Genomic DNA, 22,027 nt, shown 5'->3' with positions numbered 1-22,027 from the left:
CTTTTGGTTTAGAAACAGGTATTGGCCAGTTGGCCACTGAGCGGCTCTACTGAAACCCAGCTAAATCTCAGTGATATTGTAGCTGTTGAGGGTTTCTGTCATGTTCTACACCCAGATTTTCCTTCAGCAGCCAGAATCAGCAGAGGTAGAATAAACTACAGGTTCCACATTTTTCAATTACGTTTTGTGTCACCAGTCCAAATTAAAATATATAAAATTTGCAATTCAGTCAAAGGAGCCATTTGTGACCATTATGTTTGTAAAAGTGCATCTTTTGCTTCATAAGCAAGTAGTAAAGTCATGTAAAAAGTCACTTAATCAAAAAAGGTGCCACAAGTGTGAGTGTTCATTCTTAACCTTGGGGACAGTAGTTTCAACCAAATCCCGTGGCCTCCACAACATGAGGTCAGACCCATTCAGGATGATGACCAGTTTGAGATGTACTTTTTGTGTGGGCTCTTTCTATGTGGAGCTCTTTCTGTGAACTGGAAACCCCTTTCATGGAAAAAGCGAATGAGTGAAGCAGTCACTCTTCTATTTCTGGATCTGCTCTGGTCATCCCTCTGTCTGTCGCCCCCCTCCGTCACTCCTCTTTTATCTCTCTCTTCCTACTGTTGCTGAGCATCCACATCTGTTCGGCTCACTCTGCTTTCACGCTTCTCCCTCGCTATATAGTGAAGAAGTGGATGAATTCAGAAGTAAAAATGAGAGAAATTATTCCCGTAGACATTGTTGACAGTGGTCTGTTTTCAGATTGACAATGACTGGCATTTCCAGAATAGATGGTCATGAAACTTTCCTGGTTGTATCGCAAACAAAAAGAAATGAGCAATTCTGTTGAAAAACGTCTGGGTTATTGAAAAAAGAAAGTCAAGTGGACCATGATTCCCAAAATATTTGCAGTAACAACCATCTTATTATTGAGCTTAAACAGGATCTTGAACATGTTAGATTAAATTATTAACTGCACTCAATCAATATTTTTATATTAACAATTCATGAAATTATCAAGTGTAATGTGAATAAATAGCTTGTTAAGACCTAAAGAAGAAATGCTTGGTATTCTTTATTGGTATTATCAGACATAAACTGAATTGCTAAGCAAAAAAGGCATTGGCCTAAAGAGCTGAGAGTTGCAAAGCATTGCTTAAAATGCAGAAATGTGAAACTGAACCGCATAACCTAAAGAGGCTATGGGAATGCAGTGCATTCCTAGCTGCCGGTCCCAAGGATTGCATCAGGAAGGACATCCGGCGTAAAAAGCCTCAGATTATCAGATCTTCATGCTGGGTTGGGCGGGGCCCTGTTTGCCAGCGAGATGGAAACACATGAGCGACTGTGGCGACCCCTACGGGGAGCAGCCTGAAGCTATCGCCCGCAGCCGCTTAGCTTAGCACAAAGACTGGAAATAGGCTGAAACAGCTAGCCTGGTTCTGTCCTTTGATTTTTGTATGGATTAAACAAATGAAATGTGTTAATGTTGAGCTTTAGGTACTGGTAGGCAGATTTTGTTACCTTGGACAGAGCCAGGCTACCTGTTTCCCCCTGCAGTCATTGTGCTAAACTAAGCTAGCCGTCTGCTGCTGGTGGCTCTAGCTTCATATTTACCGTAGACATGAGTGTGGCTTCAATTTTCAATCTAAAGCCCCTTTCAGACACAACGTGACAACGGCACCACTGTGCTCTGACACCCATTATTTACAATGGCTTGCGCCCTTGGATATACAGTATTATTAGAAATGGATACCGGACCCCAAAATGGCGCCTATTCATTCAAATGAGAATTGTTAGGGTGACGCATACACAAAACAGTTTTCTATCCTCTGGGTTTACTTCGGCCACTGAATTCACCTTATTTTCAACAGAAATACGGACACAGCCAGTGGAATTTTTTTTTTTGCGAGACTTCCAGTCACTGGCCCCACCCGCAAGTTCCTGCTCGGCCCATAGACTTCACATTGTGATGACATCACATATTTTTAAATCGCTTTTCTCAGCTCGAGGAAAGTTTTATAAAAGTTCCATGGATCAAAAATTCATAAAAGGAAGAGCGTCTTAATTGAACTTGTTACCGCGAGTAGCCCCTGGAAAAAATTGGAAGCAAGGCTGAGCGATGGAGCTGTATTCAGTTCTTCTTATTTTACATAAGATCCTCCAGTTTTGCTCTGTCCTCTTCGACCTCCCTGAACAACTAGTCAGATGTGCGCTGAATCCAGTGGCGAGCGCAGCTCAAAACGTGTCTGAAAGGGCCTTAACTCTCTGCAAGAAAGCAAATAAGCATATTTCCCAAAATGTGAAGCTATTCTTTTGAAGATGTTAGAACGCTGATGTGTTAGCTGTGGATGCTAGGTAATGAGAACTACAGTTAACAGAGCGCTGATGAGTCAGACAGAGCTGAGGAAGGAATGGAAGACCAGAGGAGGAATCAGGAAGTGGAACGAGGAAGCAGAAAGTTTATGTGGGCTAATTAGACTGAATTAGTAACAGAACAGAGGACGAAAATGAAAAAAGGAATAAAGAGATAAAGATAAAGGAAAATCAAATAGTACTAAATACTCGCCTCAGCTGTTACTACAAAAAAGAAGTTTTAATGAATGAATGAATGAAAGTATAATAACTGTCCACTGTTTTTTAACAAACTGCTTCCCCTCTGTCACCTCTCCCCCTGCCAGTTTTTCTCTGCCAGTTTTCTCTCCCTCCACCCGTTCCTCCCTCCCTCTTCATTTTGTCATCCCCCTCTCCACCTGCCCTGTGGCACCCCACCATTTGTCCAGTGAGGTCATCCCTCTGTTCTCCTTAATCCTGCGAGGTGCTCGTCTTTCTGCCTCTGCTTAATCCGGCTGTGGCCCCCAGCCCTGACCCGACACACACACACACACACACACACACACACGCACACAGACTCACAGTTATTCTTGTATTGTATACTCGGACACTCACAGCATGCATACACACATAGTCATTCAGACAACACACACACACACACACACACACACATACATAGTGCCCCTCCACATCTCTGTATAAAACGACCTCTGTCTCTGTAATAGCCATTCTGTCTGTCTCTTGTTTCTGCTGATACCACACCTTTATACAGGTACGTCTGTGTGTCTGTCTGTCTGTCTGTCTGTTTGTCCTTTATTATGTCCTCTCTTTTAGGATGACAGTGGAATGAAATATAACCAACAATTTAAAGTTTAATGTATGATTTTTCACTGTGCACACTTTGTTGCATGTATTCAGTTTCGTTAGTGCTTTGAAACTCTTCTTTGTTGGTGTGTTCAAGGATGCTCCGGCATGAGACCCACCGGCAAATCAGCAACCCTTTTATAATACAAAAAAACTTGTAACAAATGTTACTGTACTTTCAGGATTGTCTAACATTACATATGTGTCTGCTGAGCTTGATTTTGCAATTTCGTAATGTGTCAGTACATTGCTTCTCAGCAGCAGTCTCAAATATTGGGTGTCTGAGCATCCCTGAATGCACCACCAAGGAAGAATTTATAAAAAAAAAAACCCACCTCCATTGTCATGAAACAATAATGGAATAAAAAAGTAAATTAATTATCTATGTCAAGAAATATTCAAGTCTCAGCAAGTTGATTTCATACTGCTGTGAAATTAATGGAAATCAATGGACATACGTGAACATAATCAATCCGAAAATCTAACCACTGTAACAGTCTTTTAGTGTCATTTTTTCACTGAAATCTGCTTGTTGCTGATTATCAGTTCCCTGCCATTTCCATTCTTGAAAACACATGAAATAAATCAATAAAAATATAATAAATAAATAAGTTGACCAGTTAAAGGGTCTTTTCACTCAAATTACAAAAAAGTATTTTCTCACTTACCCCTACGGTTATCTAGCCATGCCAAGAGTTTTTATAACACTGCTTTAGCGTGTTCTGTGTATTATTTATTAGTAAGCAGGACAGTGTTTCTGAAAAGACATGTTGCTGATGACATTTTCAAATTACATTTTTCTTGCTTTGAGCAGCACAAAATATTCCATTCACCTCCATTGTATTCGAGTGGTAGCAGAAATCTATTGATTGATATTGCCAAAAATGTCTGCAAATAAAGCCAGCGATAGTGTATCTGAATGTGTAGATATCACTAGACTGACCCTTTAAGCCTTGTGTGAACTGTCACCTCTTACTTGCATTCATCTGCATCTACACTTCTATATACTTGTGTGTCTGTGTTAGCATAGCAGGCACTCAGACTGACATGTACAATTTCAAACAGTTAGAAAACCATACAACATCTTTATTATGTAGGTGTAGATTATTTATATGTACTATTGTCCGGTAGCTGGGTTAGGATTCCATTCTGTAGCTCAGACACAGGATAAGGACTAACACTGTTTTAATGAGAGGTCCACACTTGGCCACCTGGGCCCTCATAAAAGCATTCAGAGAATGACAGCTAATTAGGCTTTTGTGAGTACAGTATGTGTGTGTTTGTGTGTGTGTGTGTGTGTGTGTGTGTGTGTGTGTGTGTGTGTGTGTGTGTGTGTGTGTGTGCATAGCCTACCACCCTTCACATTGTTCCTTTGCCTCTATGGACACTGCCAACTACACACACAAATGCTAACAGTCTGAGGTCAAGCTAGCTAATTAAAAGTAGGGGGTAGTAAACAGGTGTCCGCATACACAAATGTAATCTATGCTGTTGGTAATGTATGTGTGTGTGTGTGTAGAACATTTACAGTGGCTAGTTCAGGTCAGTGTCAAGTTCCCTGTTTGTCGTCTGGTTAGCGACCTTCCTCTTTTGTTTCCTTGTCAGTGTGACATTTTCATCCTGCCACACCTTTATTAACATGCAGTCATTTCTATGTCAAGCAACATAGTGGCTACTTTCCCAAATTGTTTTTCTAAGACATTACACAACTTAAACCCAATTTTGACAAACGATTTCATTTTACTTGAGCTAACTAGCTGTACACCAACATACATTGTTATCTTGTTTTTAATAAAGTCCACACATAATAAAGAAATGTTTTATCGCAGCTGGATATTATTTCAAAAGGATTTGACTGACTTTTCTTCTCCGCTCCTCTCCTCTCTAGAATCTATTCACAGCCTACATAGCCTCTCTTTAAAACTAATGAGGTATTGTTGCTCACCCATTCTCCTTTACTCCACACACACATATACGCACACACACATTGCCCTTGACTAAAATTAACCCTGCTAAGGCCTGAGCCTGTTGCCCGTTGGAACTTGACTCTTCTCCCAAATCCCCTGGTTCGCTCATTCCCCCCCCTCTCCGTCTAGCTCCAAACGGGCGGCTTCCGACTGTCCTGACAGGTGTTGAAATGTGCACCTCTCATTCATCCACCCGTCATTTCTCCCCACCGTCCCTCTCTCCATCCCTCTTGTACTTATTCAGGTCTTACCTTTACATACCTTTCGAGTAAAATAAGGCCTTCCCTCTCCATTTAAGATTACTCTGACAGAGCCTTTGAGCAAGGCACTAAACTCCAAATGATTCTTGTGATAAAGGTCCCATGAAAATTAAAGTGCCTTTCCCATGTTGATACTTCGTGTCCCCAAGTGTATTGCTCTGCTGTTAGTATATACCAAATGAATATAATAAGATACACATTTTATATAAAAATCATACTATTTTCTCCCCTTTAAGAAATTGTCCAACATTTTTGCTGCGAGTTAGATGAGAAAATCAATACCACTCTCATGACTGTACAGTAATCATTAGGTTACCAACTGCAGCTGGTTAGCATTTCGCAAAAACTGGAAACAGGGGGAAACTGTTAGCTTGGCTCTGTCCAAAGGTAACAAAATTCACCTACCAGTTCCTCTAAAGCTCACTAATAAGCGCAAATTCTTGTTTGTTTCAACCTGCAATGATTTTTTTGGTCACCTGGGGGCAGCGGAAACTAGTTGTGAACACAGCACTGACATATCATCACCTTTTAAGTTGTTATGCGAACATGTTAGCAAACAGTTGCTTATTTACACGTCCAGCAGATACGGAGAAACATTATCATTCATTTTGAGACGTGTTTGTGTCCACCTGGCATGTGTAAGTCCAATATTTTGATTTGTTTTTCATCTCTACCAACTCCTGAGGGAAATATCTGGCTCTGCTAAATGCTCCACTATGTTCACCAGCTAGTTGCCAGTTTTGGCTGCCTGCTGTTTGGTGCTGAGCGGGTAGTGCACAGTGGGTTTATCAGAGCAAAAGAGGACGTTATGAGAGCGCTGAGAGTGAACCAAAAAAGTAAAGTTGTGGGCCGGACAGCTAAACAATGAGCTGAAACTTGCTATAAAGCTGTGTAAAGCCAATGGGAGCTGCAGATTCAGGTGATAATTCTCTGTAGCTTCATCACTACAAGCATCACTGTCTGTATAAACACAGATAGAGGATCAATAACAGCGCATGGAGGATTGGAAATGTATTGATCTGTCGAAAGGACTGATGGTGTCCGGCTATGCCAAGCTGCTGGCATGGCAATGGGCACGACAACAGATGTAGGGGAGATAAGGCAGAGCTTTCGATGACAGTTACCACCTCTATAAATCCAACCGCACAGTCACAGGGCCACTATAAATTCTTCCTGATGACAGAAAGATAGAGAGAGTGGAGTAGAAGATGGGAGGGCATTACAGTGTGTAGAGGTATAATCGAAGGAAATTGGGCTGTCTGATGAATTTTCTGTTCTTTAAAATTGGGTTTTAACAATTTTTAAAAAAAATACCTTTTACAAGCAATTTTTTTTTTTGCTGATTGAGGTTTTGAATAATGTCCAACAGAGTGTAGAAATATATTTGGGTACATAATAGAGTGAAGGAACCTTTGACCTGTGTCAAAGCACTCTAGCCAAACTGACTTTTTTAGTTCATCAGTCGCTTGTCAGTTGCTCGTTGAACATGTCAAACTGTGAAAGATGGAGGTGATTTTACATTGTAAGTGTCAGTACACTTACAATGTAAAATTTTTTTTTGCAATGACACTAATGTTGTTCACCTGTGCAGTGACCACCAGGCCAGAGGTAGAAAGGGTGAGTAAGGACAAAAGGGGAGAGAGAGATGGACGCGGGGAAACTAGAAAGTGAGAGAAACTCTATCTCCCATGGTCTTTCTGCGTTTAACCCTTGTCACATTCTCACCTGTTGACACTCCATCAATCTCCCTGCGTTCCCTGCCAGGAAGGTGTCAGCACACACCCACTGTGTCTGTCTGTGTGGTTTTATGCCAGAACAATGCCAGCTCACAGAGGCAATTTATAGCCAAAACCATCTCAGTGTGCATTGTGTCTCTCTGTCCTTGTGTGTATCTCCAAAGTGATTAATCACAGGAGAGTAGGGACTGTGACCACATGTGATTTAGTGATGATGACTCACTCATGTACTTATGCACAGCCAGGCCTTCAAGCATGCATTTACATCACATTGGTTCATCAGTATTTCAAAAACACCTGATGTGGTTTTAAATGTTTTTAATCCAGGTAGCCAGTATCTTTTTTATAATAATTTCTAATGTTACCAAACGCACCTATTTTGTTGTAGCAGGTAAAACTAGGACTTCAAGACAACGTCGTTAGGCAAGCAACCATTAAAAGGAGCAATGGATATTTCTGTCTTGTAAATCTTCATGTAGGTGGTAGATATTCAGACTGAGCCAGCCAAGTTATCTTTTTTATTAAAAATGTAGAAATGATGAATACATGTTTTATATGGGTTAGTTAAACATTTCAAGATAGCTTCCCTGAAGAACCACTTCCTTTATTTCATGTTTATTTTTAATCAACTGAATATTTCATTGCACCAGTTCTGCTCTCCTTATAGGTTTCTTGTACTTCAGATGGTTATATTCCACTGATTCGTTCATGATCTTCTTGATTTGATTGTCATTGGTTTCTCTTTATTGCAGCCATGTCAGATATAGAAGAGGAGTACGAGTGAGTAGAGCAGCATCCCATCACTTGTCATCTGTTTAGTTCACTGTAAATGCATCAGCTGTGATGCTAACTGATAAATATGTTTCTCTGTTCCTTGTCCTCGTCTCTCCAGGGAGCAGGCAGAGGGTAAGTTCAGCAGGATGTGTCCATATCTGTCACACACTTTGTGTCTCTCACTAACACAACGAACAACATCAATGAAGATTTTTACCAGACCTGAAACTATATTCATTTCTCTTGGTCTCCTTTCTCCCAGAGGCTGAAGAGGAGCACGAGGTTGCGCCTGAGCAGGTGGAAGAGACTGAGCAGGCAGAGGAGGATGAAGAAGGTAAGGTTAGGCAGACTCCCAGAATGCAAAGCAGATGAACAGGACAGCTGCCTGACATATAGCAAGTCTGGTGATAAACTGGTCAAATATGTTGAAAAAATGATTAAAAGAAAACAGTAAGGATTGTGATTATGAAAAAATGTCTTTCAAGAGATATATGCCTTTCCTTGTTGTTTGAAGAAGCTCCTAAAGCAATCGTTCCCTTTCTTCTTCATAACTGTGTGAGTTATGGGTGAGTTATGGGTACTAACTGACCTATCAACTTCTCCTCTACCATGCTCTCCCATTGGCTGAAACTGTGCTGGGTCGGGCTATCAGAGCAACAAGAGTACCAAGGTAAGGTGACAGCATGCCCATCATCAGTCACACTTTTAGACACCATTTATGGCCAGCCCTAAAACCCAGTGCAGGTGAAAGTTGAGTCTAGATATGTCTTTAGTGTGTGTTTTTTTTAAAGAGAAGAAGACAAAGAAGAAGAAGTTTTTTTGCAACTGATTTTAAATCACACCTAGACTACTACAGAGAGAGAATCTTGATAGATCTTTTACCTGCATTGTATTTTAATACCAAATGTAAATGGTGAATTAAGTCATCATTACTCGCACAGCACTTTTCCACATGTAAGGATAAAGGACATAAGTCATACCTGAGCATATTTCCACTGACATGTTGATCGTGCCTTTGTTAGTGTGAACATTTTACTGCTTTTTTCATTGCCTGCTGTTACAGCCAGTGGTTTTACAGGTATAAATAACCAAAAACAGAAATCAATTGTGATATTTCTATGATCTTGTCTGCTTTAGTCAGTATGTTTTATTCCAAAATCAATTATTTTCTAAAAATTTCAAACTGCACTAAAAAAAAATTATTATATAAAGAATGGCTCAAATGACCATGTGCAATGTGAAAAGGATTGCTTGTAATGACGAACCCACAGAGACTTATCAAACAACTCTGCAATTCCCCTCAACTTCACAGGATATTTTAGCTTCTTTTAGCTCATTGTTTGGGTTTTGACAAACTCTACTCTCATCAGCCTCATTTCCGGCAGCAGTAGGCAGCTGTTTTCAAAAGAGCTTGGATAAAGCACTGTACGCTACCTGCCCAGCACCAGGACAAAGTTAGCGCCTAGCTGGTGAACATAGTGATGTATTTAGAACTAAAGAACCATATTTTTCTCAGAAATGGTGGAGACCAAAACAGAGCTAAAAGGAGTTTGAATATTGAACTGACATTTATCACAAGACCAAAAACACATCTCCAAATTAATGCTAATGTTGCTCTGTGCTGGATGTGTAAATAGGTAACTGTTTGCTAACACTTTAGCCATAGCAACCTTTTAAGGTGATAATATTTCAATGTTGTGTTTTCAGCTGGTTGTACTGCTCCCAAGTAGCCCAAACCATCAATTAATGCAGGTTTAAGATGTCCAATTGAAAATAGACTATTATGTTATGGTATCAAATATTAGATGTCTCATTTTTGGACTTTTATTTTTAATGAATAGGATTAAATCTCTTAAAACTGAGATATATGGTTTTCTCCCAGCCAGGAGATGAACCACGGCCAATACACTGTAGGCTTAATTTGTGAGATTGTAGAATGTTTCCTGGCTCTGTCTCTATTGGCTTTACACTTTCAATGGAGCAACTTTGAGATTTAGGTCTTAAAGATAGTCTTAAAGAAAGTTACAGCTGTCTTGGCTAACTTTTGGAGAGACTTGTTCACCATGTACATGTTCACCAAATATAAAGTGACCAGTCCAAGGTGATAGAAATATCATACTGGTATGCAGCTTCTGTTTTTGAGCATGCTTTACCTTTAAAAGTTGTACAATGTTTTACTCATTTCTGCAGCTGCAACCATTGTATATATTCTGACATTCTTAATAATACATATGCACATACCAGATGTGAGTTTTAGTTCTACAAGAAGTTCTCTGAGGATTTATACCTCGGTGAGCAGGGCCAAAGTTCCATCGTGTTTTAGAGCACATATCAGAGCAAATTATATATACAAATAGTTGACTGGTAATGGTTTTCTCTGCATTCGCAACCATTAAGCCCATGGTCATGGAAGGTGAGAAGGCTTGCCAGATGGAGAGATTGTGATACATTGGCCACGCCCATCAAGGTTTAACTCAAACAATGAGATTAGGTCTACCTCAGAGAAATGTTTATATCAGTAAAACAAATTATCCATATGTGCATTATGTAATAATGAATGTTCACAGTTCCACAAAACTACATTTCCCTAAAGCCAGAGCGGGTGGTACATATTCGGGCCAGTAAATGGTGTGGCTCTTATTTCCTGATGGGAAATGATAGTTTTAAAGCAATAGTTTTGGGACATATGCTTGTTTACTTTCTTGCCAAGAGTTAGATGAGAAGTTTGATACCACTCTCGTGTCTTAATGGTAAATAGGAAGTTACAGCCAGCAGCCGGTTAGCTTAGCTTAGCAACGGCTGGAAACAGGGGGAAATAGCTAGGTAGCTACATGCACTTATAAAGTTTTGTTAATTACAGAGCTTTGGAGTTGCTGGTAGACAGATTTTGTTACCTTTGGACAGAACCAGACTAGCTGTTTTCCCCTGTTTCAAGTCTTTGTGCTAAGCTAAGTTAACCGGCTGCTAGAGGTAGCTTCATTCATTGTACAGACGTAAGAGCTGTATCAATATTCTCATCTAACGCTCGGCAAGAAAGTGAATAAGCATATTTTCCAAAAATATTTCTTTAAGCTTGCTGCCTATGCAGTATCAGATATTAACTTGGGACTTTTTTCGATCATTCCCTCCTTATTTCCTCATATCTTTTTGTCATTGATTTGTCACTTTGTTTTTCCATTCTTTTCATTTTTGCTCTTGATCATCTGGTGTGTTGATTTTCTCCGTCCTTTGGTTCTTTACATATTCATGTCGACTGTCTTTGAATCCTTCCATGTTTCCCACCTTCTTTCCTACATTTTCACTTGTTTACCTGTTTTTCCTTCCTTCCCTCCTTCCCAACTCCCGTTCATCATATCCTTTCTTTCTTGCTCCCTCTCCTCCACCATATCTTTTCTATTCCCTTGCTTTCCTCATGTGTACTTTTCACCCTTCATTAATGACTCCTACATTGCTCCATGTGTTATTTTTGTTACCCTCCTTCCATCTTTCATTCTGCCTTTATGTGGCTGGTCCGTCAGATCAAGATGCCCAGGAGGAAGGTGAGAAATAAAACTATTTAAAACTAAAATAAGATCTCTTGTAAATCTCACTGGACGTGGCTGTTTAAACAGCTATCCTGCAAAGTTTACATGTAGGAAACAAAATATTGAAAACTATATTAATAGTAATTTGGTCTCTTAAAGTATGAGGTACTTATAGATAGTCGGTGTATTACCTACAGTAGATGGGGGTCAGCGCACAGCCAGTTTGGAGAAGCAGACAGCAGTGCCTATGCGTAGGAATATGGAAGTTCCGTGGTTGAGAAAATGTAGTACCAAAGGAAACGGCTATCTGACAGCACAGTAAAGTGGTTTTACTTTTATAGTGTACACTTAGACTGATATTGATTTCTTAGGTCAAACTTTTTTTGGCAGTTAAAATAGGTATTACAGTTGATCCCCATTCACAACAATACAGAGCTGAGCGTCTGTGGAAACTGGCTGCACACCGACCCCCATCTACTATCCACTGACTATCGATAAGTACCTCATACAACCCCAATTCCAAAAACCTGGACTATTCCTTTAAATAATTAAAAAGCTGTACCTTCCCGACTATAATCACTCTTCTTTTTTAGAAAACATTTAAGAATGGCCTAATTAATGTGGTTAACAGTGTAGAAGTTCTGTGTAATCCTGGTTTGGTAAGGAAGGTGTTTTGGTGGTAAAAACATTATGTCCTTGCGCTTTTGTTTTATCTCAACTAATAAAATATTGCTTAATTTTATGTTGCCTTTTCTTTTCTCAGTCCCATGCTTGCTGTGCTTTCAGTCACATTAATAGCTTTATTAACAACATTCAGATTTTCAAAATGTCCTCTCACACATGTTTGAGGGAAACATTTGTATTCACTCATATGATAATTTTTGTGCTTGTCTTTCGATCTTTCATCAACAGAGGAGGAGCGCCCCAAACCCAAGTATGTTCACTCTATTTTACTATGTTTGGTTGCAGTAGTTCTTTATTTCTCAGTTCAAAATGTTTTATTCCCCTAATCTTATTTTGATCTTTCAAAATTCAGTAATTTTGTGTTTCCTTTTTTCCTCCAGACCTTTGGTGCCTCAACTTGCCCCTCCAAAGATTCCCGAGGGGGACAGGGTGGATTTTGATGTAAGTCATTAAAAGGGAATTAAGCAAGATTAGTTTCATTTTCTTCCTTTTTTTGATTTTGTAGGTGCATCATAAATCATCTGGGAGCAACAGCTGTTAGTTTTGTAGCTTCAGAAAAGTCAGCTCAGTAAACCTGAACAAACTGTTAACTCAAGATTAGCTTCTGTTCCGCTAGCTGTCATTGTCCGAGGTAAATTTGAGAAAAGGTGGTTGTTAGACAACTCACCACCCATCTATCCGGTAGCAGTCTTCTTGATCACTTTCAGTCTGGGTTTAGATCAACTTTTTAACTGCTATGGATTCAGATCTTACATCTGTCTTGCTGCTAGACCTGGGTGCTGCCTTTGTCACTGTGGACCAAGACACCCTCTTGAAGCATCTTGAGGACCTTATCGGTCTGAAGGTCATGGCGGGATTGGTCTTGGTCAGATCAGTAATTGGACCACTTTTGTTTTATGTCTGTAACTTGGTCACATCTTCAAAAAATACAACATAAATTCTTATTGCTATGCTGACGACACACAAATCTATCTTCCTGTAACAGATAATGACCCCTCCCAGCTTGTAAAGCTAGAGAACCACTTGTCTGAAGTCATCATTGGATATGTAACAACTTCTTATACCCAGTGGACTGAAATGCTTCTTGTTGGTCCAGCCAGGCATAGAACAGTTTTCATGGAGGTTTCCAAATTCTCAAAGCCATACAGTCAAGAAATTGAGAATAGTTTTTGATCCCTCTCTCACTTTTGAGAGAGTCAAAGAAGTTTGATCATAGATGATTTTGGTTGTTTTTAAACCCTTCTTCTGACTTACAAGGCTTTAAATGGATTTGCTCCTGTCTACATCTCCATTCTCCATCACATCTTTATGCTCCCTTGATGCTGGTTATTTAAAGAGGCCATATTATGCTTTTTTGGGGTTTCCCATAACCAAGGTTTACATAACCAACGCACACATTTGTCATTGGCATCTGTGGTCTGATAAACACTAAATTCATCCAATTCACTGTCCCATTTCTGTATTTTCCAATTTAAGTTATTGTAGCTGTCATAGCCGTCCAGCACACCGGAAACACAATGCGGTGTTGTGTGGCTAACTGCACTAGGTGTATAAAGAGAACTGGTTACAGCGGATCACGCGCCTCTCGGCAGGCTTCTGGGAAGTTGGCCAATCAGAAGAGAGTGAAGAGAAGAGAGTCTTAAAGAGACAGAAGCAAAAACGGCTTGTTTCAGACAGAGGATGAAGTGAGGGTCTGCATGAAGGGCCAGTATAAGATAAATAAGGATTTATTTGAACTGTGAATCATGCAAAGCTACTCTAGTGGAGTCCCAGAATAAAAATATAGAGCTGGAAATTAGCATAATAGGTCCTCTTTAACTGTTTAAGGTTCTAGGTTTAATTAAATTTTCACGGGAGTAAACTTCATCAACTTAGCATCATTCTGACAAAAAAGTAGGTCTTAAGACATATATTATTATTTCAAATTTTTTCTATTCAAGAAGTTACATTAATTTTCCACCAATCAAATGGGTGTAAATGGATTTGCAAAGAGCTTATCCAGATATTTTCAACAAGACTTGTTCCAGGTCTCCATGAGCTTGACCTGATGGACGCCTGAATAAGGCTGCACCTAACGATTATTTTTTTGTCGATTAATCTAATGATTATTTTGTCAATTAGTCAATTAATCTAACGAGTAATTTATTGAATATTCTAAAGATAATTTTTTATTACTTGATTAATACAAGAATGAATTTACCCAAAATAAATATCAAAAACTTCTATCTGTCAGAGCATGTGCGACTGTCAGTAGACCGCATGGGAGGGGCAGAGCGAGGGGAGATTGTGGGCAAGGTTTTAATTCTGCAGCTTGTCCTCCAGGGGAATCCATGCTTTGACCGGGTGCAGCCATACTTCATTGTAACGCGTCAGCGCACAATATGCAAATCGACGTATATATCCGTAATCGATGATGTTGATTACGTCGATGAATCGTCCCAGCCCTACACCTGAATATACACAAAATAAAGCAGATGTATCTGTGGTAAAATAATCAGTTTCAATTGTAGCATACCTAATCAGTTCTGCAGAGATGCCCATACGGAAATAAATACTCCCTTTTTCCATCAGGACATCCACAGAAAGCGTATGGAAAAGGACTTATTGGAGCTGCATACTCTGATCGACGTTCACTTCGAGCAGAGGAAGAAGGATGAGGAAGAACTTATTAGCCTCAAAGATCGAATCGTAAGTCCACTTAGATACTAACTTTCTAACCAGATTTGTGAAGAAACATGAATTGGCCGGCAATAGGACAGTTTTACTGCAGTTGCCAAGCTCTGATTGTATCTTCACAGTGGCAGAAAGTTACATATATAGAAAGTACATTTAATCAAGTACTATACTTAAGTACAATTTTGAAGTACTGAAGTGCTTCTTTGTACTTATACTTCACTACATTTCAGAGAGAAATATTTAACTTTTTACTCCACTACATTTATATGACAGCTGTAGTTACTACTCACTGTACTTTACAGATTAAGTTATTATATACACAACCTATGATGAGTTTAGAAATACAATGCATTGTTATGGATCAAATCAGAGGGTCTCCCACCTTTTTGGCTTGTGACCCCTTACAAAAAGAAATGTATACTGAAGCTGAGGCCCCTTGCCACGTTGTAGATTTCCACCAAAGATTTCCACCAAAGACACATTTCCCCACTTCTTATTTCCACGCCCAAAGACTTCAAACTGTCCAATATTTCACAGAAAAAGCAAACATTAGAGAAAAGTCCAAATATTGAATACAAATTTGTGTATCAGAACTTTGTTTTTTCTTCTTTACTACCCAATTAATCATCTCACGACCCCTCAGATTTATTTTGTGACCCTTTGGAGGGACCCAACCCCTAGGTTGGGCATAATAATGTCATGTGTAATAAAATATCAGTCGCAGGGGCCATTTTTCTGCAGAATGAATACTTTTGTTTCTTTAAAAGTACATTTTGCTGATGATACTTCTGTACTGTTTATTTGAATGAGTTAAAAAAATAAGGAGATACAAAAGTCTAATAATAAAATTGCATTAAAACGTTTTATGGCTTTTTTGCTTTGCTTTCCATCAGGAGCGTCGTCGGTCAGAGAGAGCTGAGATCCAGAGGGTTAGAGCAGAGAAGGAGAAGGACAGACAGAACAGGATTGCGGTAACACACACACACACACACACACACACACACACACACACACACACTCATACTCACACACAAATGTACAAATGTATCACCCAGTCTACACTGCTAGGCTAGGCTGTAAACAGGCTCAAACAGCCTTTGTAAGTTGTATCTCAAGGATACACCGGCCTAGTGTGTTACAAAAATGTTCATATTGGATGACTAAATGTACTATAATACAAGTTTTCTCAAACTATGTGAAACCACTATTAATTTATAAAATGTATAAAAAGCTGTTCAATAAAACACAGCATCAAATCTCCCCTCCAAGTGCACAATTCAACATGTAAACGTGGTTTTCTTGCTCCTTCATCACTCCATCCTTCTTCATCTGTCAGGAGGAACGTCATAGAAAAGAGGAAGAGGAAGCCAAGAAGAAGGCTGACGATGAGGCCAAAAAGAAGAAAGTGCTGTCTGGCATGGGAGCGAACTTTGGAGGCTTCCTGGCTAAGGTCAGACAGCCGCTGTTATCACAGTAGAGATGATGATAACAAGGATGATGAGGAGATGATGATACAGAGGATGACTGCGGACTGTGTGTTTTCTGTCCTAGGCTGAGTCGAGGAGGGGAAAGCGTCTAACGGGCAAAGAGATCAAGAGGAAGACTCTGGCGGAGAGACGACAGCCGCTAGGCATCGACAGTCTGAAAGAGGATGCGCTCAAGTGAGTCTCCTCCAATTGTATTCCAGACAGCTAACCAATGATGTTGCAGCTTTACATCAGCAATATACTGGGTATTGATAACCTGAAAGGTGATTGAACTATTTAATGTACATATTTATATCCTATTGTAAGCCAAAGACAAACGACAAAAACAAAGGGGACAAAAATAAAATGAGGGATATAACTGGTGAGTATGTAGTATACAAGAGGCAAACACGGAGGTCCAGAAAAAATTGTGATGGATATGAGTAGTGTATATAAGATATGTACAGTATATATCTACACATAAATACCCATATACATATATTGTATATATGTGCACATACAGAGCTGCGCGACAGGGGAGCTGGAGTCCTCCCCACCCGAGGTGCAGAAACCTTCCAAAAACTAATTTTTTTTAAATGGAGGCTGATATCTTGGTGGGCAACCCCCAGGCCCACCGGAGGGGGTTTTCTCATCTTAGTCAACCATCCTTTTTTTGTTGCGTTATGCTCTCTATTTTCATTCTTTAGTGTTAAGTGGTGGAGGCTGCGTTCTTGGTGGGCAACCCCTAGACCCGCTGGAGGGGGTTTACTCATCCTAGTCAACAGTCTTTCCCTTTGTTTATATTTTAGTTGTTGTGGGTTATGAATCTGGAGAACACCAGCCTCATTCTGTCATGCAGCACCAATCATACTCCAGGGCAACTCCAGTGAATAGCCAGGCCCGGGGCCCGCACCACCAACCGCCACCACACACAGAAGAACAAGGGGTGGGGGGGTTTGGGAGTTGTGTTGTGGGATTGAGTATATTGATCGTGTGTGTGTGTGTGTGTGTGTGTGTGTTGTCGAGTGTGTGTAGGAGATTAATTAAGTAAATAGTATATTTTAAATTTTTATTAATTAAATGCCAAGTATGATAAACATCAAATTCTATGGACAGTACATATGTATATATAAATAACATAATTAGTATAGTAACACATTTTATATTAAGATAATAATAATACAAACAAACATACCAATAAATTCATATTTCAGCCATAACACACCAAATTCACACTTGGTGATGAGGGATAAGATGTGAGACAGTTTGGTAGTGAAATGTATGTATGGTTCAGTGGCATTAGCTCAGTGGCAAAATCGAAGTTGAGATTGAGATTTGTGATAAATGGAGTCCAAGAGAGGCAGTTATTTTTTCCATTGATATATATTCTGTAATGAAGATTAAACCAATGATTGATGCTTATTGTTTGTTTGGTTTTCCAGTTTGTAAGGATGACTTTATTGATGATAGCTAGGGCAACCACTGTGTGTTTTGTGTGTTTTTGTGGATAAGTCGCCAAATATGCATAATGAGGTAGATAGGGGAATGCTGCAACCCAAGATTACGGAGCTTTTCTGTGTTATCTTAACCCAAATGTGTTGTACAGGTGGACAGAGCCATAAGGAGTGGAGGTCGTTGTCTGTAGTGCCTAGAGTGCATTGTGAACATTTATCTGTGTTTGAGAGACTCATTGTATGCATTGTGTTTTGAGTGATGTGTGTTCTATGGAGGATTTTATACTGGATTAGTTGCCGATTTGTATCCTTTTTCATTTGAAATGAATTTCTGCAGACCTGTGTCCAGAGGCTGGTGTCAGAGAGAAGAGATAAATCTCTTTCCCATTTAGCTGTTGGCAGGTGGTTGTTGTTATCTGTATTAGAGATTAGTTTGAAATAAATTTGGTGGCTGTAGAATATTTCATGATCTGTTCTGCTGGGTGGGGTAGATGGAGTGGATTACTTATTAATTTTATTTTCAATAACTGATTTAATTTGTAAGTATTGGAGAAAATGTCCCCCTCTGACCCCATACCTTTGGATCAGGTCTTTAAATGAGATAAATTAGTTGTTTTGAAGTAGATGGTGAAGGTTTGTGATTCCTTTTTGCTCCTACGTGTTGAAGTGAAGCGATTTGCTGAGCTGAAAGACCGGGTTGTGCCAGAGAGGTGTGTACATGCAGGGACTCAACGGTGATTTGCTAATTTTGAGTGTTTTCCACCAGGCTGTCAGGGTTGAGGAAATGATTGGGTTTTTGAAGCACTTGTGATATTTGATGTTTGATTCAATGAAGCGTAAATCATAGATTTTTATGTTGTTGCATTTTGCTTGTTATAATTGAATCCAAGATATATGAGCTGGGTTAGAATGGATCCATTTAACGAGATACTGTAAGTGGTTTGTCAGGTAGTAGTGAAGAAAATTGGGTGCACCCCCGAGTTTATTTTTTGGGGTTTTTTATGTTTCCAGTAGAAGTGTGATATGACGGTGACTGGGACCATGTGGCTGTAGGTTTTAATGGAATCATTGAGAAGCGGTAATTGATTGAAGAGGTACAACTTTCCTCTTTATAGTTGCTATTCATCCAGTTAAAGAGAGGGGAAGATCAGACCATCGCGTGATTTCCAAAAGTGAAAGAGTGGTGTGTGTCTTGGGTTGCAGGATTCCATGAGTTCACTGAGATAGGAAGAAAAGTTGATTTGGACCAGTGTATGGGTGTAGTCTGAGATTTGTGAGAAATTGTTAATTAGATTGATTGCTTCCTGTAGTGAGTTTTGTGAATCTTGAAGATATAGTAAGATATCGTTGGCATACAAGTTAATTTTGTGTTCTATATGTTTGCAGCGTAAAATCCTTTTATCTTATGGTTTTGTCGGATGGCACAAGCAAGGGGTTAGATGAAAATGGCAAAAAGCAAGGGAGAATGTGGGCATCCCTGTCTGGCGCCCCTAGTGATGTGATCCCATTAGTGGTGACAGTGGCCATGGGTGTACTGTGCTTTTGTAGAACAGTCAAAGGGAATATTAAGGTTAACTTTATCAAATGCTCTCTCTGCGTGTAAGCATGTATGTAGCCATCAAGTGCATATTATATATATATATATATATATATATATATATATATATATATATATATATATATATATATATATACAGTGTATCATATAGTGTATCATATTGTTTGCTAGTACTTTCTCCTGTGTGCACTGACGTAAAGGCAAGCTACTGTAACAAAGAGTTTCCCTACGGGGATCAATAAAGTATTTCTGATTCTGATTCTGATTCATATTTAAGAGCACTTTTACAGGGTTCTCATTTTACAAGCAGCTTTCAGCTTGAAACATTAAAAAGTCAGCCAGAGACATTGTTTCTGACTTAGTAGTAGTTGCCCTAGTGACAAGCTGTGGAGACCCATATTTGAACATTAAAGGTAAAATAAAGGTCCAAATAATTTCAAAATTTTGTCTTTGTGTTTCCAAGGCAACGGGCCCAGGAGATGTGGAACTGGATCTACCAGCTGGAGTCTGAGAAGTTTGACTACATAGAGTACATGAAGCACCAGAAATATGAGGTACTACTGTTATTGCAAACAGAAATAGTCAGGAAATAAAAACAGGAGTTAACCATGTTGTCTGATTGACAGTGCACATTTTGACAAAAATCTTGATAATTAATAAGTAATTAAGTACTTTATCAAGCAAAAATGTCAAACATGTTTTAGTTACTTCTTCTCAAATGTGAGGCCTTTTCTGTTTCATATTACTGTTAATTAAAGATCTTTGGATTTTTTTATGTTGATTAGAGAAAACAAGCAATACGAATTCATTTGATGAATTATGTTTGTTTGCCTCCTGCAGATCATCGTGCTGCTGAACAGAATCCAACATGCTCAGAAGTTGTGAGTAGTTACTTTAATACAAAATGTGATAAACTGCTCGTGATAAAATGCTGTTCATCGGTTTCTACAATCCCTGTTACATCCTTCCTTCCTGTCCTTCCCTACAGTAAAAAGGTCCATGGCAAAGGCAAGGTGGGCGGTCGCTGGAAGTAAAGAGGAAAAAAAGAAGAAAAAGAGAAAACAAAACACATTAATAACGAAAAGGGGAGGCAGTATGGAGGAATTTTCTCTGCATGGCATTCTAGTGCCAGAGCCACTCCTTAGGCCTTTCCTGTGTGCGTGAAAGATGTTGAATGTTTCTTGATAGGATGTATTGATAATAAAATTACATGCACTCAGTTCTGAGTAGGTTTTTTATTTGGTTATGATTTTGTTTTGGACTTAGAGCATACAAAACAAGGTCAACTGAATCAAGATTTTTTTCCCTAACCTAATTGTGTGGATCACAAGATTGGCCATTGGTCTGTTATTATCTGCTGTACTCTGGTTTAGATGTATTATGTGATGACAAACTGCAGTCATTTGACAACGGCTTTGGATTTAAGACTGTAATGACCCAATTTTAGAACAATAGCTAGATTTGAAATCTTCAAATGTGCAAAAGACCAAATTTCAGGAGCATGTGGAGTTTTGATAAAAAGCCTTTAGTTACATGCCTTGTTCATGACAATTAAAAAATTGAGTGGTTTTGACCTTGGCAGCTCTTCATTAGGGTTTATATGAAGAGACAATACCTGGTCTGACCCTTTTATACATTCATTCAGGGGTGTGTCCTGATTGGGTAAATTGGGACAGCAGGTGGAAGATAATGATTAGATATGATCTAATCTCAGAACCCATCGGCTATCGTCTGACAACGATTTAGCCTCTGGGGGCTACGGGCAATGTTTCAGGGCTTCTGGTGTAGCCAGTGGATAACTGGATAACGGATATCAGAGCCAAGACTTCCTCTTCCATGCGGCAGTGATTGTTTATAGAGATTGCATTTTGGCCAATGTGTTCCACCTCTTTTGCTCTCCACACGGACTGTTTACCTGTATGCAACCAAAGCCCGCTCAAACGTGATTGGTCAATACTACTCAGACTACAAATGGAAATTAGAACGCTTCAGCATTTACATGCAGATACTGTATCTGTTTATAGAGATTAGATATGATCTAATTTGATAGATGGAAACATGCTAACACTAATATATAGGCAATATTTGATGGGAAAAAGTTAAACCATCAGGAGAGCAAGACCCCTTAAAAGCTCATCAAATGTGCTGTTGTAATGTCAGCTACAGGTAAGTAGTCGCATTCTCTTTTGGCTAGTCCTGCTGAATGTCCATGTCTATCACAGACTATATCCTGTGATTTCATGATGGTTAGAATCCTGTCCAGAACAATGAGTCAAATTAACAAGGAGCACAGTGAATATTTTATTCCCCACCTCCTCCTGTAATGGTACTCCTGTGTTCTTATACTTCTTGTTTTACTTTTTACTTTTGCCTTTTTATCTGTGACACACTGAAACATACTGTAACATTACCAGATGAGTCAAATAACAAACTGAGTCAGTACTATCAGTAAAGTTAACTAACATTAGCGACCATAAGCTACTGGTCATACCAGACCTAGCAGGGCTGTAGCAGCAAAACCCCTGAGTTTCATAGTTATAAAGTGTACCCTTTACCACCTTATAATACATTTAATGCCACCTCTTCTCATAGCCTTTGAATGATGCTTGTGTGTCTGAGCCAGACATATTCAAAAATATAGTGTGACATGGCAACTGGCCAACATCGTATATCAAATCTAGTGTTGATCTGTGTGGGGATGGTAGTGTTTATGCAGACATAGCTTAGTATCCTGGTAGG

At 39.3% G+C, this 22,027-nt stretch overlaps 1 protein-coding gene across 3 annotated transcripts; it reads left to right on the top strand.

The window, feature by feature from the left end:
* Positions 1–2,988: 2,988 nt before the first annotated feature.
* tnnt1 (troponin T type 1 (skeletal, slow)) lies at positions 2,989–20,507 on the top strand. 3 transcript variants are annotated; one of them, XM_044180286.1, is made up of 15 exons: positions 2,989–3,097; positions 7,905–7,932; positions 8,045–8,058; positions 8,189–8,260; positions 8,579–8,596; positions 11,445–11,465; positions 12,363–12,384; positions 12,515–12,575; positions 14,706–14,822; positions 15,704–15,781; positions 16,147–16,260; positions 16,362–16,471; positions 19,752–19,842; positions 20,129–20,169; positions 20,277–20,507. In XM_044180286.1, the coding sequence occupies exons 2-15, from the start codon at positions 7,907–7,909 to the stop codon at positions 20,320–20,322; spliced, it is 831 nt and encodes a 276-aa protein (XP_044036221.1). In that variant the 5' UTR covers positions 2,989–3,097; positions 7,905–7,906; the 3' UTR covers positions 20,323–20,507. The 3 variants fall into 3 exon arrangements, with proteins under 3 accessions (XP_044036221.1, XP_044036224.1, XP_044036223.1); XM_044180288.1 differs by lacking the exon at positions 2,989–3,097 and adding an exon at positions 5,078–5,120; XM_044180289.1 differs by lacking the exon at positions 11,445–11,465.
* The last annotated feature ends 1,520 nt before the right edge of the window (positions 20,508–22,027 follow it).

The sequence above is a fragment of the Siniperca chuatsi genome, linkage group LG21 (assembly GCF_020085105.1).
Source record: "Siniperca chuatsi isolate FFG_IHB_CAS linkage group LG21, ASM2008510v1, whole genome shotgun sequence".
NCBI lineage: Eukaryota > Metazoa > Chordata > Actinopteri > Centrarchiformes > Sinipercidae > Siniperca > Siniperca chuatsi.
The sequence above is the reverse complement of the archived record's forward strand: the minus strand, read 5'-3'. Positions and strand labels throughout refer to the sequence as shown.